Raw genomic sequence first — 16,400 nt, forward strand, 5'->3', positions numbered from 1 at the left:
TTCATCCTGATTGGAGATTGAATATGAGAATATGTGCACAACAGATTCCCCTGATATGGAAATATGTTCGTCACAGTCAGAAACAGATGGAGGATTGAGGCAATCACAGCCTCCTTGGCGGAGGTTTAAAGCTGTCAGTGCTGCAGGCGTGATGAGAGAGAGAGAGAGAGAGAGAGAGAGAGGCTGGGTTGTGGTTATGGCCACGTAGAGGAGATGTTGGATGGTGCAGCAGCAGAGGGGTTTGCGCAGAAATCCACCAACGATGTAACGTCAAAAGGAGGAGAGAGAGGAGAGAGGAAACCTGACCAATGAAGCGGATATTGCAGCTTTATCTTTTGCACATGTCTGATGTCGTCATTGGGAAACCACCATCGCACATCCCGGACATAAAACATGGAGAAGCAGAGGATGCTGCTGCTGCTGGCAGTCCGGACTGATGCGGTAAGACATGGATGGATGGATGGATGGATGGAGGCTTTGCATTTTGCAGCACCGTGCAGCATCTTTAACCTCCAACCTCCTCTTTTATTTCTGTTTTAATCTGACATCACTGCGATGATGATACACATCAGAGCATCGTGCATTTTGATTCTTTGCATCTTGTGCACGTATCAAATTGCATTTGTAGCTTGCACAGCATGTCGTCCTGTTTGTGATTCTGCATGTTCTGAGCACACAGAGAAGATGAGTATGCAGATCCTGCTCATTAGAGCTACTATTCTGTCCATGCAGTTTGTTTCCCCTGCTGGCTAATGTTCCTCAAATGTGTTCCCATCCTGGAACACTGACATCATCCTCATCCTCATCAGGATTGTGGCTCTAGGCAGCAGCAGCAGCAGCAGCAGCAGCTCAGCTTCATGCAGCAGCAGCAGCAGCAGTCAGGAGTCAGGATACTACGCAGTGTTTGCTAGCTCAGGGGCGTCAATGCGACGTTTGTTCGGACTATACAGGAGATGCATTGCTCTGCAACCCAAGTTCATTTCATTTCCAACTAGACAAGCCCCTCAGCACTGCATGGTTGCAGTATTACAGAGGTTGCATGATGGGTTGTTCTGATTTTGTCACCAGAAGACCGGCAGAGAATAGCCTAGCCAGATGTTGCAGAGTTGTACAGAGGCCACAATATGTGTGCAGATGGATGGATAGATAGTGAGATAGATAGATAGGTAGATAGATAAATATATAGATATATAGATAGATAGATAGATAGATAGATAGATAGGTAGATGGATAGATAGGTAGATAGGCAGATAGATAGATATATAGATAGATAGATAGATAGATATATAGATAGATAGATATATAGATAGATAGATAGATAGATAGATAGATAGATAGATAGATAGATAGATGGATAGGTAGATAGGCAGATAGATAGATATATAGATAGATAGATAGATAGATATATAGATAGATAGATAGATAGATAGATAGATAGATAGATAGATGGATAGGTAGATAGGTAGATAGATAGATAGGTAGATAGATAGATAGATAGATAGGTAGATGGATAGATAGGTAGATAGGCAGATAGATAGATATATAGATATATAGATAGATAGATAGATAGATAGATAGATAGATTATATGCAGCTACAGCTGTGAAATTACAATTTCTAAATTTGTGTGACAAAAATACAAATCTTGCATTAATTTAGGGCTGGGACGATTCACCTATCTTCGATATGTATTGCGATTTTTAAGTATTGCGATTCGATATTACGATTTATTGCGATTTTTGTTAACTTTTTTAAACACTAGACCATGAGAAAAAAGATGAATCGTACACTTCTAGGGACTTTTACTTTGGAAAATATCTAAATTAGTATATTAAAATGTTTGATTTTCAGCATGTATGTAGTCAGAGATGTCCTGGAGTCAAATATATCAGTCAAATAAAAGGATAAAGACATTTCCCCTCACAAGTTAGTGGTATTTTCTTTTTAATTTATAAGGGACATGTAATGTTTTATACGTCTGGGGAATATAATCCATTCATTCTAATCCTCCACTCCAACCCACCCTACATGGACTTTGTTGCTCTATAAAATAATATGATGTAAGCAGTAACTTCCTTCTACCTCCACATAGACTCAAATGAAGCAAATATGTCGATTCTGGCATTAAAAAAAAATCTATTTCAAAATTGTAAAAAAAAAAAAAAAAAATCGTAACACATGGGCCCCACCCCTAGAATTAATTTACATTTGAAGCTTAATTGTATAATTTATGAACAATTCATCATCAATCAGAAGCTACTGATCATCACATAACAGCTCAAGTGTTCAGTTTCATCACCATCAAACAGAAGCTGAAGCACATGTTTGGTATTTTTAGTTCAAAAGAATTTACTGTAGCTACAGTAGGTACTTTTGCCCCAGTTGCTTATAAGATAAGATTACAACCAATCATTTCAGCACTATCTTTGTATTATTCATTCAACACAGTGAGACCCAGAGAGAGGAGCTCTCTTTCAGCCTGCGGTACTGTAGGAGGCCAAATATGGGTTTGTCTCTGAGGCGGCAGCAGAATCCCAACACAAACCTAATGCCTACAAACACATCAGTTAGTGAGTTAGTCACTTCTGGTGATACTCTTAACTTTATTCCTGTCTGTTTTTCTACATTTACATTGATTTTTCTTATGTTTTTGAAATATGTTTTAAACAAGACTAACAATGTAGGCCCACTGAACTCTCCTCAAAGCTCCATATGACTTGCTGAAAGCGATGCAGTTGGTGGGACAGGAAGTTGAGTCATAACCAGGTGTGGATAAATATCAGTGGAGAAGAACAGCATTATTGGAGTTTTTGTGATCTCTCTTTTGCATGTCCTCAATATCGCTATAGAATAAACTAAATGAAATGCTGCTTAGAACAAAGTCACATAAGTGTTTGAGAAAGTAGGCCGCCTATTTACACAACGTTTGCTAACGAGCAAGCGGCTTGCTAGTGAGCGAGTGTTGACACGAGCGTTGGGAAACCTCTTCCAGTTAGGGCTGCATGACATTGGAAAAAACACATTGCAATATTCTTTTTTTCTGCGATATATAATGCAATATGAAAAAATATATATAGGAATATTACCCTAAATTTGCAATTTGAGAGCAAATTGAAGAGGCTAGATACAATTTTGTGGTCTCTTAAACAATTTACTGTAATTATAAACACATTGGTTTCATAGATATGAATGGTGATGACGGCAAAAAAGTCACACCCATAACGCACGGTTAACAAGACGGGGTCCGTGTTTCAAGACGGGTCAGGTGGGTTGCTGACATCACCTCAGACCCCTAATCAGGACTCCAGGAAGAGCACCGGTCGTTGATGCCAATTTTTGTAGTGGCCAAACAGCAGTACTACAACTTCTGTGTCCGTCACGTGATGCCATTGTGCCCAAAAACACTTTTTCCCATAGACTTACAATGGGAAAGAGACGTCTGTAACTCAGCTGATATTTTTTTTTGAGGTGAATCAACTTCCCAGTATGAACACTTGAATAGCCTTTATTTAAATCATTAGGGCCTAAAAGTTGTAAAATGCACTAATAGCCGAATCCAGAGTTATTTCCCGTCCTCCGTTCATGTGAATGAGACCCAGAAAGAGGCTGGAGCGAGGGCTGGGAGTCGGCGGAGTTAGGGCTCCATGGGCCCAATGGATGCGGAAGATCGCCGGAAGATCCGGGTACTTTTCCAGTCGGAAGTCGAGCCATTTTGGCTCTCATAGGAATGAACGGGGCCCCGCCCTCCAACGCTGTATCCAGTTCTCCTAATACATCCATGCTCAGACTCCTGATGCACAGAGGACAGTCCGTCCCAGTTGACAGTCACGCCAGGAGCCCCGTCCATCCCTGCAGGGAGAGAGGGCTCAGCGAGCTTTAAATCCACAGCCCCGGGAAGCAGTGAGGTCCGGGCGAGTCACCTTCAACCCAGGCCTTTTCAAGCCGACCAGTTGTGGCGCAGTGCCATGGAGGAAATGTGCCCGTGGGGGGCCAGCCAGTCACACCTAGCAGCGGTCTCTGACCCACTGACAATTACAATTTATGCTGAGGAGACCATGAAAAGCTGAACCCGATTTCATATAGACTAATGTGTTGGATCAACCAACCAACCAACCAACCAACTAATGCCCTGTGGCTAGATGGCATAATAATACAATGCTCCAAAAGCAGCAGCCACCCATATTTCACTGCTGCGAAAAATAGATTAAACCATGCACCTCCTAGAGAGTGCACTGAGTGCTTTCTTCTCTTTGATCACATTTTGGATGTTTACAGGGAACATTGAGTAACCTGGGTATTTATATCTCTGTAGACTTAATTTGAACCTTTAAAGGTTTCTGATCAGTCTGCCGTCTGCCTTTGAGACTTCTACACACCTGCCGTTCTCATTTCTGTAGTCGTTTGAGGAGCTGGGGATTATAGCTGATGCAGGGTTTGGCTTCTTCGTCTCATCAACGGTAATGGATAGTGAGAGCATGACGCGTATTCTCTATTTTTGTCAGCTATACCAACTCATAGATCATCCTATCTTCATATTGGGTTTTTTTCTAAGTAGTTACTACATCATTTGAAGTTGAAATCCACCAACAATTGCAGACATACTGTATCCCTGTTGACGCATATTAAGGCTTCTCAAAACCAGGTTCCTGTAGCTTTAATGGGATACTCCATATGTTACACTGTGGTTCTACTTGAAGAAGGTTGATAAATCCTATGAGGCGTAAACACTGAATAAAATCAACCATTTAGTCTTGGAGGGGCCACCTCTTCCAAGAGATGTGGGGTGAAGAATGCCACATCAATCAGCCCAGTATCCCTAAAAACCATGTTCGTAGAGGGCGATTCTCATGGATGTATTAAGAGAACTGGATACAGCGTTGGAGGCGGGGCACCGCTCATTCCTATGAAAGTTGCTCAGTGGCAAACGATGCCAAAATGGCTCAACTTCCGAGTGGAAAAGTACCCGGATCTTCCGGCGATCTTCCGCATCCATTTGGCCCTTGGAGCAGGCGCAGTAGCGTCCGCTTGGTCACATGGCTCGGTCACGGGGTCACAACCGTCACGGTGTCATCACGGATTGCTATCGACGCCTCCCAGCCCTCGCTCCAGCCTCCCTCTGGGTCTCATTCACATGAACGGAGGAAGGGAAATAACTCTGGATTCACTCAAGTGTTCATACTGGGAAGTTGATTTATCTAAAAACAAAATTATCCGCTGAGTTACAGACGTCTCTTTCCCAATGTGAGTCTATGGGAAAGAGTCTTTTTGGGCCCAGTGGCATCACGTGACAGACATGGAAGTTGTAGTACCGCCATTTGGCCACTACGAAAATTGGCATCAACGACCTGCGCTCTTCCTGGGGGCTTGATTTGAATGGTAATGTCCATTCGACTCCTTTTTTTATTTCTATGATCCTGCCATGCTTTTTATTAAACCGTAACCACAATCTTCCCCTTACTTCTATTTTAGTCGTCTGACCTTAACTGTAGGCTACCTCAACGGAGTTTATTTCTGCAGATATTGTTTAAGATGTGGTTATTGAACATTGTTCAATATCAACGTTCTGCCTGGCTAAAAGCTACGGTTACGTAACCAAGGTTCATTATTAAAAGTAGAGATTGGGGTGGGTGGACAGGCATATTGCTTCCAATTTTAATACCTTTCATGCAGGAGGTAGGAGTTTGTGTTCTGTCACAATCCAACAGTTACATTCATTTTTTAAAATCAGTCTTTTCCTAACCTTAACCAAGTGTTTCAGATGCATAACCTTAACCATAACTTCATCATAATTCAGCTGATATGTGCAGATAACGTAAAAAACAAATAATTTTAAAAACCATGGCATTAAACAAACATCGAAGGCATAACAGCATACACAGTGAACTTGATTCAGATGTTGAATAATCCAACACATAGGCTACATGTCTCGAAGCGCACTGCAGCTGCCAGACGGATATAATTACAGTAATGTACTATACACAATTTGTATGCATCCATCAATAATTTTAGACATAGACGTAGTCTACGGGGCATTTCAGGATTTCACATCTCTCCCAACATCATTGTTTAGGGAGAATCATGCAACAGCGTGATGATTACAAGACTCAATAGCAATAACTGTCAATTCTTCAGACTGAACTTGTGTTTGGGGAATACATTATGTGTGAAATAGCATTGGAGCAACACAATCAGGATCACTACGTCAGAAGCATTGAAGAGACTCATGAGCCAATACTGCAAATGATTGCAGGAAATGGAGCAGGAAACAGCATTTATAGAGCTGAAGAGTCAGCTAGCCAGTTCACATGTAATGGTGTCAAGAGGCTGAGCCACGTGATACTAGAGGCTACTTCAGTGGAATTAGGAACAATCATGAGCCAAAAGCAAACAGATCGACAGCATGCAAACCTGTGTATCATTGATGTACAGTGCTCTATGTTCGTCTGGACATGTGTTCCTGTATAGAAAATACAGTTTGATGGTCACAGAGACAATATATAGAAGGAATGTGAAATAATATCCATTGTGTTTGGTTTACTTTTGCACAAAGGTTTCACTGGTATGACGTGTTGTGGTCATGTGAAGAGATGTGAAGACATTCTGGCGCTTCAGAATGGGGAGATTTTAGACCAAGATTAAAGCAAATTTACACTGTACTGGCCCAATGCTGAAGGGGCCTGAATAAATTTCATATCCTCTCAGGCTTGAATTAATTGACCCTCAACTAACAACTTCTTTATCTGCAGCGCTGTGGGTGAAAGCACACTAACAAAGCATAGCTTACTGGCTGAATTATAATGGAGCTTGCTACACATTCTTAGCATGTTGCCAAGTATCACTGCCTCTCTTTTGGGCGCAGCCTGCATAGTTAGTCGCCTGACTCACCATGTCAGCTGTATGAGCAGGAGAATGACATATGACCTAATTTTTGATAGGAGCAACATAGTGGAAGACTTGGTCTTTCTTCTCCTTTCTCTGAACTCGCTGTTTAGTGTTCTTTTGAATACATCATCTTAATACACCTTTCTGCAAGCGTTACAGTATGTTGTCTTCATACCTCAGTACTGCAAGCGTTACATCGTCTTGATACACCTTACTGCAAGGGTTACATCGTCTTAATGCACCTTACTACAAGGGTTACGTCGTCTTGATGCACCTTACTGCAAGCGTTACGTCGTTTTGATACACCTTACTGCAAGCGTTACGTCGTTTTGATACACCTTACTGCAAGCGTTACAGCGTCTTGGTACACCTCACTGCAAGCGTTACATTGCTTGATGCACCTTACTGCAAGCGTTACGTTGTCTTGATACACCTTACTGCAAGTGTTACATCGTCTTGATACACCTTACTGCAAGCGTTACGTTGTCTTGATACACCTTACCTCAAGCGTTACGTTGTCTTGATACACCTTACAGCAAGCGTTACATCATCTTGATACACCTTACCTCAAGCGTTACATTGTCTTGATACACCTTACAGCAAGCGTTACATCATCTTGATACACCTTACCTCAAGCGTTACGTTGTCTTGATACATCTTACTGCAAGCGTTACGTTGTCTTGATACATCTTACTGCAAGCGTTACGTTGTCTTGATACACCTTACTGCAAGTGTTACATCGTCTTGATACACCTTACTAAACAACAAAAACGTTATCTTCTGCTTCTCGTTGTTACTGTACTGAAAACATACCTTATTATGACTCCAAAACCATATATAGGTATATATCGAACCATGGATTTTGTGTACCCTTACACTCCTATCATTGACAGATTATTGGCCAATATTGCACTTGAAATGTTTCGATTGCAAATCTCTCTTCAGGTCTCACATCAGGCTCCATTTCCATGGTGAGCATAGAGAAAAAAAACATTTAAGCATAACTTTTCCAAACACTCCCAATTCCCACAACTCCCTACTCCCTCCAAGTTGGCACACATACAGCTGTGGAACAGAGCTCCCCTCAAAGTGTCAGTCTCAGTAGTATATGGGGTAGTCAGTGTGTAGCGTTGAATGTTGATGTTGGGGGAGGGTAAGTCTGGAAAGGATGAATTAGTTCTGCCCGGAGAGACATTTTCTAGGGTGTTCAGTGCCAATGGTGCAGTGTTGCAGTGCTCCATAGAAAATACCCACAATGCACTATAAAAACAGTGCTCACTATAATCACTGACCAGAAGTAAGTCACAACCATTAGACTGGATAGTCATTTACTATCTTGTGCACGAGGGACCAGTTTGAAGCATTAATAAGCCCTAATTTAACTTTTTTTTTTATCCACCTTATGCCCTTCTATGGAAACTACATATATATTAGTATCAGCACTAGGAAATTTACTTTCAATGATGTCATGTGCACACTCTCTGAGGTGCCCACAGGCCACTTGCAGGAGAACTGCAAGTGGCCTGTGGCCGTATGAAGGCAGAGTAACACTTACTCCATGCAGCCATCTGTTACTGAAAGGCGTCAGCCCATCACAGGCCATCCTCAAATAAATGAGAGGTTATTTTTAACCCTTTCAACCCAAGGGTTTTTACAATGTTTTTGATGTGACATTCTAAGCCTGACTCCTGTCAGAAAAATATATTGATAGTGCAAAAAACCAGCTAATATTCATGTCTTTTTTCTATCATTTTTAAGTGGATTTATGGCTGAAAAATGAAAATAGTAAGCAGGGGTTGGTATTGAGAGCTTTGAGTTGGATCCATTTAACCATACTACAGTCTGGTGGACTGGAGCAAAGACTTGTAGTTTTTCTGAGCATTTGAACATGACCTTCGCTGAACTGTTACTGCACTCTGACAGTTGCCCTCTTTTAAAAGGACATTTACAAATGTGCACATGGCTGCAGTTGCCACAGGATTTTAGGGAGACATCAGCCATGTCAACACCATAATTATCCTCCATCTGCTCCGGTCTGAGCATCTGCTCGACCAGTTGCTCAATCTGGGTCAGATGCTTCTCCTTCGGGGGTCTCACACAGGTTGCAGCAGCTTGTATTTTTTATGTATTTTATTATGTAAGCAGTATTTTAATTCCTGCATCTTTGTAATTCTACATTTTACAATTACCTTTCTATGAATACAGATCATGATTTTATGAGTAACAGACCCTAAATAATTTTTGTTGAATGATTACAGCGTTAGTAAACATCTTGAAATGTCATTACTTAATTTGTTTTCTAGTCAAAAGTTTCTTCTGATCGTAGACAAATCCCACCACTCAACTGCATCTTTTAAGAATGCACGTGCCTGTCACTTTCCAACTGCTGCCTTTTAAATCATATGTTAAATTCATGCAGATTGCGAGTGCAGTCAGCGTGATCAAAGGCATCAAATGGCATAAATTATTCATTGGGCTACGATGCATGAGTGACTGACACCAGGGATTTTTTTGGCCTTTTGCTAATCCTTGACTTAAAGCTAGGGTTGGTAATGTTGAGAAACTAGCAAGAGTACTCTAGATTTAAAAATTATCCAGCTGTGAGTACTAACAATAGCCATATGTTTATGTTCATAAGGATAATTACAGCCCGTTCTTATTCCCAGGGCGTCAAATCCTGATGCTTTGTCACGGCCGTCGGCGTTCGATACCGACGCTCAAGGGTGCCTTGTCTCTTTAAGAGACTTTATAGTCTCAAGAAAACACTGACACTTTCTCACGATTGACACATTACAAACCATCCATTACAAAATGAAAACTGGCGACGACTTAAACACAAGAAATTTGTGACTTAGGCCATCCTCAGGCCAATCAGGAAGACTCATGAATTAGCAGCATCATATTCAGAGACAGACGGACAGACGTAGAGCAGAAGTTTTGGCCTATACTGAAAGCTCAGCAGCATTTTTCTTGTAAACAAAGAAAAGTTTCTGTTTACATTTCCTTCCTTAAAAACATTTGCAAAGCAAATTTTTGAAATATTTTAAATCCTGCATCGTTTATATCTGTTGCTTGCTAGCTGTCTTCTTTATTTCCTGCCTGTGCTGGCACATTGCTACGACATACGGCGTATTTCCACAACCAACATATTTAGTGGACTGTTAGCTGTAAAATAAGAACGTTTGTGACCAGGCCTCAGTGTTGAAAACAGTCGAGTCATTTTACAGTTAAACATTACACTAAAATATGTTTCTAAATTTTGTTTAATATTTTCTGCCAATATTTTACGCTAGAGACTAACTCGCTAACAAGTAACCCATGCTGAATTGTACTTTATATTCGTGCATAGTTGGTGGAACAAATTTGTATTGCCTGCATAAATGTCACTAACTAAAATTCTTTGTTTACCTCTCCAGGCAACATCAACATTAAAGCAACTTGATGATGATAACTAGAGGAGTCCCTTGAAGATGACACGTACAGACCCTCCTGACATACTGGTATCAACTGTGCATCGAGATATTAAATTGGTCCCCATTTCTTCACACTACAAGTCCTTGCAACCCTCCAAACAATGTGATTCTATAAATTACAGCAAACTGGAGGACAGTAAGAGCAAAGTCAATAAGAGGCACTGCCGCACCTTTGACTATAAGTCATTGGAGTACCCAAAATCACACAATTACTCAATGGAGTCCCCATACAAGAAGGCTGATAGGCATGCAGCCAACCCAGATGTTGCCTGGAATGCCTTGGGCCGCCAGCAGAGATACCGTTTTTCTGCCCCGGACATTTTTAGCCATAGGTTAACTCCTCAACCAATGGCTGCAGATATGACCAGTGAAGTCATTGTCCCTGAACAAAAAAGAAGGACCAGGTCAAAAAGTGCCCCTCGGGTCCAGACCAGTCTCACCCCTGTGTCTTTTGAAGGGTCCTCATCTTCGGGGAGGAAGGGCAGGGAGTCCCAAAGGGCCCCGAGAGACTCTCGCTGGAGGCCAGAAGTATCACCGCGAAGGGAGTCCTCCCATGCAGCAACTAGGGCTCACATGCATGAAGTCCATCCCATAAAGTTGCAGCCTCAAATGAGTGACACCAGTAGATACTCACCTCACTATGCTGTGGATAATCCTGAGGACGGAGGGCTGGATAAACCAGCAACTAGCCCTCATGTCAGGTGTCGGGTGGACATCAAACCTGATGACGCAGCATTACATCATTCAGGACGGAAACAGGCTACACCTCATGTGGACATACCCTGGCAGAGGCACCACAGTGGGGGGAGTAGGAGTCTGACTGTGCCACGCCATTTCTCCTATTCAAGAACACCAACTCCCACTGATTCGTTAGGTACAGAGGGTAGGCAAGCTTATCAATATTCCCGCAGCATGCCAAATAGTTACTTACAACCCATGGAGATTCCCTTGCAAAGAATGCCGTCATCAAGTGATTACTATGGTAGGGAACGCAGAGCTCATTCCAGTCCTAATGTGCCAACCAAGTTCTTCTATGCGGATGACCCAGGGAGATACGTTACTACTGCTCCTCCTCAACCAAGTTCCTGCTTTCAGGATGAACGTTACACACCAGGACAAACATATACTCCAAAAGTGCAATATGTGCAAGATCCAAGGACTCGAATGGTGCATGCCGTAGCTACAAGACCCTATTATCCTGAGATGGAGACCTATCCATACTCTGTGCAGACAGGGTATCCCAAACCCTATGCAGCAAATGAACCAGGACCATATATCATACAGACACCTCCAACTAGAATATTTTATGGGGACGATCCAAGGTCTTATCAAATCCAGACTGCTCCGCCAAGGTTTTATTATTCCAGCGACATGTATGCAATGCCACCAGAGCATCATATCCCGGCAAGAGCATATTACACGGAGGGCCGAAGACATGCTAGAGTCATTCAAGCACAAACAGATGACTGGTATGGCTCAGAAATATCCGGTTATTCCACCAATCCTGCCTCTTATGTATCTCAAGTCACTCCAACCAGAGTCCAACAAGAGCCTGCGTCAACACCCTGGTATGCCAGCCCATGTGTAGAACCTCCAAGAATTGGCACAGAGTCAAAGTCTTACTCGAGGTCCTGGGACAATATCCTTAACTCTCGTGTAGAGAGGGAACAACCTCTTCCTGTACAGCGGGGTCAGAGCTACGATGATCTTCTTGACTCCAGGAAGCCTGCTGCAACCACAGGTGACAAACCGCAACCGGTGGTAGTCAATCTTTCCAGTTCGCCAAGACGCTATGCAGCCTTATCAATGTCGGATAACTCACTAATTGACAAAAGCCCAACAGAGACATCCAAGAACAGTGCTAGTAAACTCTGGTTTGTCACGCCTGAGATAACAATCACTGATAATGACATGCGACCGGGGAAACTTAATAAGGCTGAAGGACGGTCTGCCAGTTGGGACATTCTTGACTCCAGAAGCACCGAGGGCCCAGAACTGACTCAGCGTGACTTTGAAAGCTCAACCAAAGAGAAGCCACACGACAACGCCTCACTACAGCAAAGCCTTGAACAACTTGATGAGCTTCTGGCAGATCTTGTGACCGATTACAAGCCACCCAGTAGAAGGGCAAGTGAGGACATTCTTGATCAGCTAAAGAAGTTAATTGACGAGGAAGAAGCAGTATCTCTGTCCAGAAAGGGCTCAAAGCCATGTACAGAGGAACCACCTCCTCTTGACAAGCAGCCGACCTCGATAAGAATGAATCCCGATGCTTTTCGAGACATGGACGGGGCCAGTGATGCGATGAAGAGTGCAGACGAGTGCTCCCCAGATCAGAGCCCAGATGAGGACGATACAATGATGTGCTCTAACAACAAATGCCGGAGGACAGAGACCCTGTTCAATGCTTGCCTATATTTTAAATCCTGCCACAGCTGCTACACTTACTACTGCTCTCGTAACTGTCGCAGGGAGGACTGGGACATTCATAAAGAAAGCTGCCTGTACGGAAGAATTGGCAGCATATGCCGTCACATCATCAAACACTGCCGGGAGACCGCAGAAATCCACAAAGCCTTCTCCCGTGTTGCCAAAGTTGGCTACCTTTCTCGAGGTAGAGGAGTTCTGTTCCTTGGTTTTCCAAATCCTGCGGCATCCAGTAAATTCCTGCAGTACGGCCTGGATAGTCTACTCATGTCTCCTACGTACCTGTCCCTCCGAGAGCTTGAAAGCTTCAAGGACAACCTAGGGGAGTACTGTAAGGAGCTACAGGAAGCCGGTAAAGAGTACGACCCCAACGAATGTTTCATCTTGAATGTATCCATTGCTGTTGGTGACCAACTGCCCGATGGGCCATCGCCAAGGAACGAAGCTCCAACTGTGAGAAAATATGCAAAGGTAGCACTGGCTTCCTTCAGCCCCGAGAGAAAGGTTCACAAGAAAGAGAGTGACATGGAAACGCTGATCCTCACTCCACCTCCTGGAACGGCAGATATCGACAAAGAGGGAGAGGAAGGCAGGAAGGCCAGAGAAATCTGTTTTATAAATATACAACGGGAGTTAAGGATTCGAGGGGTTTTCCTACGCCATGAATACCCACAGGTTTATCAGCAGCTCTGTGAGTTTGTGGAAAGTAACAGAAGGTTCACACCCACAACTATTTATCCTATTGATAAGAGGACCGGTAAACAGTTTATGTGCATGATCATGGCTGCCTCTGAGCCCAGGACGTTGGACTGGGTAGGCACCCCGCATCTCCTCGATGACATTATTTAAGTGCACCTTTTGTTATAAATATATATGTATAGAAATACATATATATTGTTACACATTTATATATCAATCCAATTACAAACATTTGTAGATAAGTATTTTGTTATCAAAATGATATATATATTCATGTCTGCTTGGTCAGTATTGTTCTTTTTCAGAATATTTCCTGTCAGGTGCAGAATGAGCACAGTTACAGTACATTATTTATTTTAATCTTTTTAACAAGTACATACTTTTTATCCACAACAAGTCATTTATCTGTATCCTGGTTATTTACTGTTACAACACAATCCCTTTGGTAGGGATTACCTAAACTGACATTAAAGGTATTTTGATTTTTTTGCAAATTATTAGCTAACATAACAACTGTATGTTTTGTTTTTTTTAAACTTAGCCTCTTTAAATGAAAGAGTCCATTTATTGACATGACTATTTTTCATATGCGACTTTAATGGTATATCATGCAGAAAATATTAAACATTATTTTCTTAGCTATACGTAAATACTTTCTATGCAAAGTTGCTTCATGACTTAAGTACCACATTCCTGTAGAAGGAGCTGTTATATATTATATTATAATATATTATATTATACACATCTGTAAAGAAAGTTTTGCTGAAATTCAGATAAAATACTGAAAGTTTTGATGGCAACGTAAGAAAATAATGAAAGCTGAAAAAAGAGACAGTTGTGCTACTTGAAAGATCTATAAAAATCAGCATGAAGTCGTATTGTTGCTTATATAGAAGTACTATACTGAAAGTTTTTTTTTGTTTAATGGTGTACTCTGGAGAGATTCAAGCTAAATCCAGTACCGGAGCAGTACTGGACTTGAAAGCAACCTCTATAAATGAATATTGAAATGGTGCCAGTTACCAGCCACACACAGTAGGTGTCGGCCTGTGCTGTTCAGTTTTAAACACTGTGAATAGTGAAAGTTACAAAAACAAAACTTGGTATAATACCAATAAATCATGCAATTTCCTATAACACTGAAGTTGATGAGTTGTATTTTTTAGATATATTTACAAATTAAAATATATGAATTAGCAGCAGGACTTATTGTCCTTAGAAACAAGTTGAGCCAGATTTGGCACAGTAGCTATATGGTACATAAATGCTTGAAGAAGACATTAGTTGTGTATTTGTGCTGCACTAGGTTTATTACATGTGTGATTTATATTGTCCTTTTTTCGGTTTTAGCAGAATCAGAACCTTTGCATTGCTCGTCGGTTGCAGAAGTTTTTAGAAACATTTACCAATGCAACTTAGCCATGTTGCCTCATCTCTCAAGATATAGTTCTTGACTTTGTTTTTGTAGCGTCCTAAATCCCAAATTTTCCTGCCAGCGCACTGACGATGATTTGAAACTTACAGTTTTAAAAACTCGACAGTGCAGCTGGAACATATTTGTATGCTAATATCCAAACTATTTAAAAAAAAAAAAATGGTTTGACCCCATTTGTCAAATGACTCAACATATCTGGAAGATGTGAAGGAGCTTTTGGCAATCAGTCCTCAGTAAAAGGTTGAATAAGCTGTTTTTTTCCCCCCAGTTATTAATCATTGTTCTCCATTTCTCCCCTTGTGATATCAGCTTTCCTTAGAATTTGTAAGACGAAAGTACAGTGAAACTTGAAGTACATATATATATTTGAAAATTTTCACTGTGTTAACACTTGTCTGGCTGACAGGACGTGCTGTACAGATTCAGTGAAAAGTTGCTGGCTGCATGTGACTGTTTTCTATGCTCTGATCTCATTTTAACATGACCCTTTGATGATAGTAACTTGCTCGATGAATGGACTTGTGAAAGTGTGAAACTACTATGCTGTGTAAGAAAAAAATAAATGAATTTTTCCATTTCCGTCAGTCATTCAAAGTTAAAAATAACGTGTCAAAGGCAACAAGAGAGAGAAGAGACCTATCTAAAAAATGTCTAGAAAATCCTGTAATCTTGTATTTTTTATACTTTCAACATATGTGTCTGAGTGTGTCTATTTATAAACCATATCTAATAAATGGAATGGGAACTCTGGGTGCCACTGTCTGCCTGTTCTTTAGGTGAAGTGCAACAACATTGTTCAAAGCAGCACATGAGGAGGAATGATGACATAGGGGATAGGACAGAGGTCAGCAACCTTTACTATCAAAAGAGACATTTTAGGCAATAAAAATAAAAATAAAAATCTGTCTGGAGCCGCAAAACATTTGATCATTGTGATGAAGGTAACACAGTTTATAGTCTAAGTATATAGTATATAAGTCTAATGCAGTGAGGGCCCAAGTGCAAATGTATGACGGAGTATTAGGGCCACATTGAGGGAATAAACATCTGATATTTCCAGAATAAAGTCATAATATTATGAGAAAAAAGTCATAACTTTACCAGAAAAAAAGTCGGAATATTACGAGAATAAATTCATGACTTAACGAGAAAAAAAGTTGTAATATAAATATAAATTTAACAATAAATGCCTTAGTTTGTTGTTTTCTTGAAGGATGTTGAGCAATATGTGGGTTGGTTTTCCTCCTGTCCTCCTAAATTGTTTTTAGTTATATATACTGTATACATATACAGTACATATATATGGTATACAATAAGCAAAGAATTAATTCAAATGCATTTTTTGGATTGTTATTTAATCTGTTATACAGTTAAATGTCTCAAGTTTAAATCTAATTTCTGAGACATTATGGAAAGTTTTGATTTCATAGTTTAATTTTTAACGTGAGTTTTAAATGAACTACTGTACGTGTACTGTATTTAGCT

General features: G+C 41.0%; 1 protein-coding gene across 2 annotated transcripts; it reads left to right on the forward strand.

The window, feature by feature from the left end:
* The first annotated feature begins 159 nt into the window (after nucleotides 1–159).
* On the forward strand, nucleotides 160–15,665 carry ajm1 (apical junction component 1 homolog). Of its 2 annotated transcripts, XM_037753683.1 has the most exons (3): nucleotides 160–441; nucleotides 7,827–7,852; nucleotides 10,298–15,665. In XM_037753683.1, exon 3 carries the CDS (start codon nucleotides 10,352–10,354, stop codon nucleotides 13,628–13,630), a length of 3,279 nt encoding a protein of 1,092 aa, XP_037609611.1. In that variant the 5' UTR covers nucleotides 160–441; nucleotides 7,827–7,852; nucleotides 10,298–10,351; the 3' UTR covers nucleotides 13,631–15,665. The 2 variants fall into 2 exon arrangements, with proteins under 2 accessions (XP_037609611.1, XP_037609610.1); XM_037753682.1 differs by lacking the exon at nucleotides 7,827–7,852.
* The last annotated feature ends 735 nt before the right edge of the window (nucleotides 15,666–16,400 follow it).

The sequence above is a fragment of the Sebastes umbrosus genome, chromosome 19, assembly GCF_015220745.1.
Source record: "Sebastes umbrosus isolate fSebUmb1 chromosome 19, fSebUmb1.pri, whole genome shotgun sequence".
NCBI classification, from domain to species: Eukaryota; Metazoa; Chordata; class Actinopteri; order Perciformes; family Sebastidae; genus Sebastes; species Sebastes umbrosus.

What these genes read in the sequence shown, in the direction of transcription:
- ajm1 (XM_037753683.1), top strand. Translation starts at nt 10,352, where the DNA reads ATGACACGTACAGACCCTCCTGACATACTGGTATCAACTGTGCATCGA.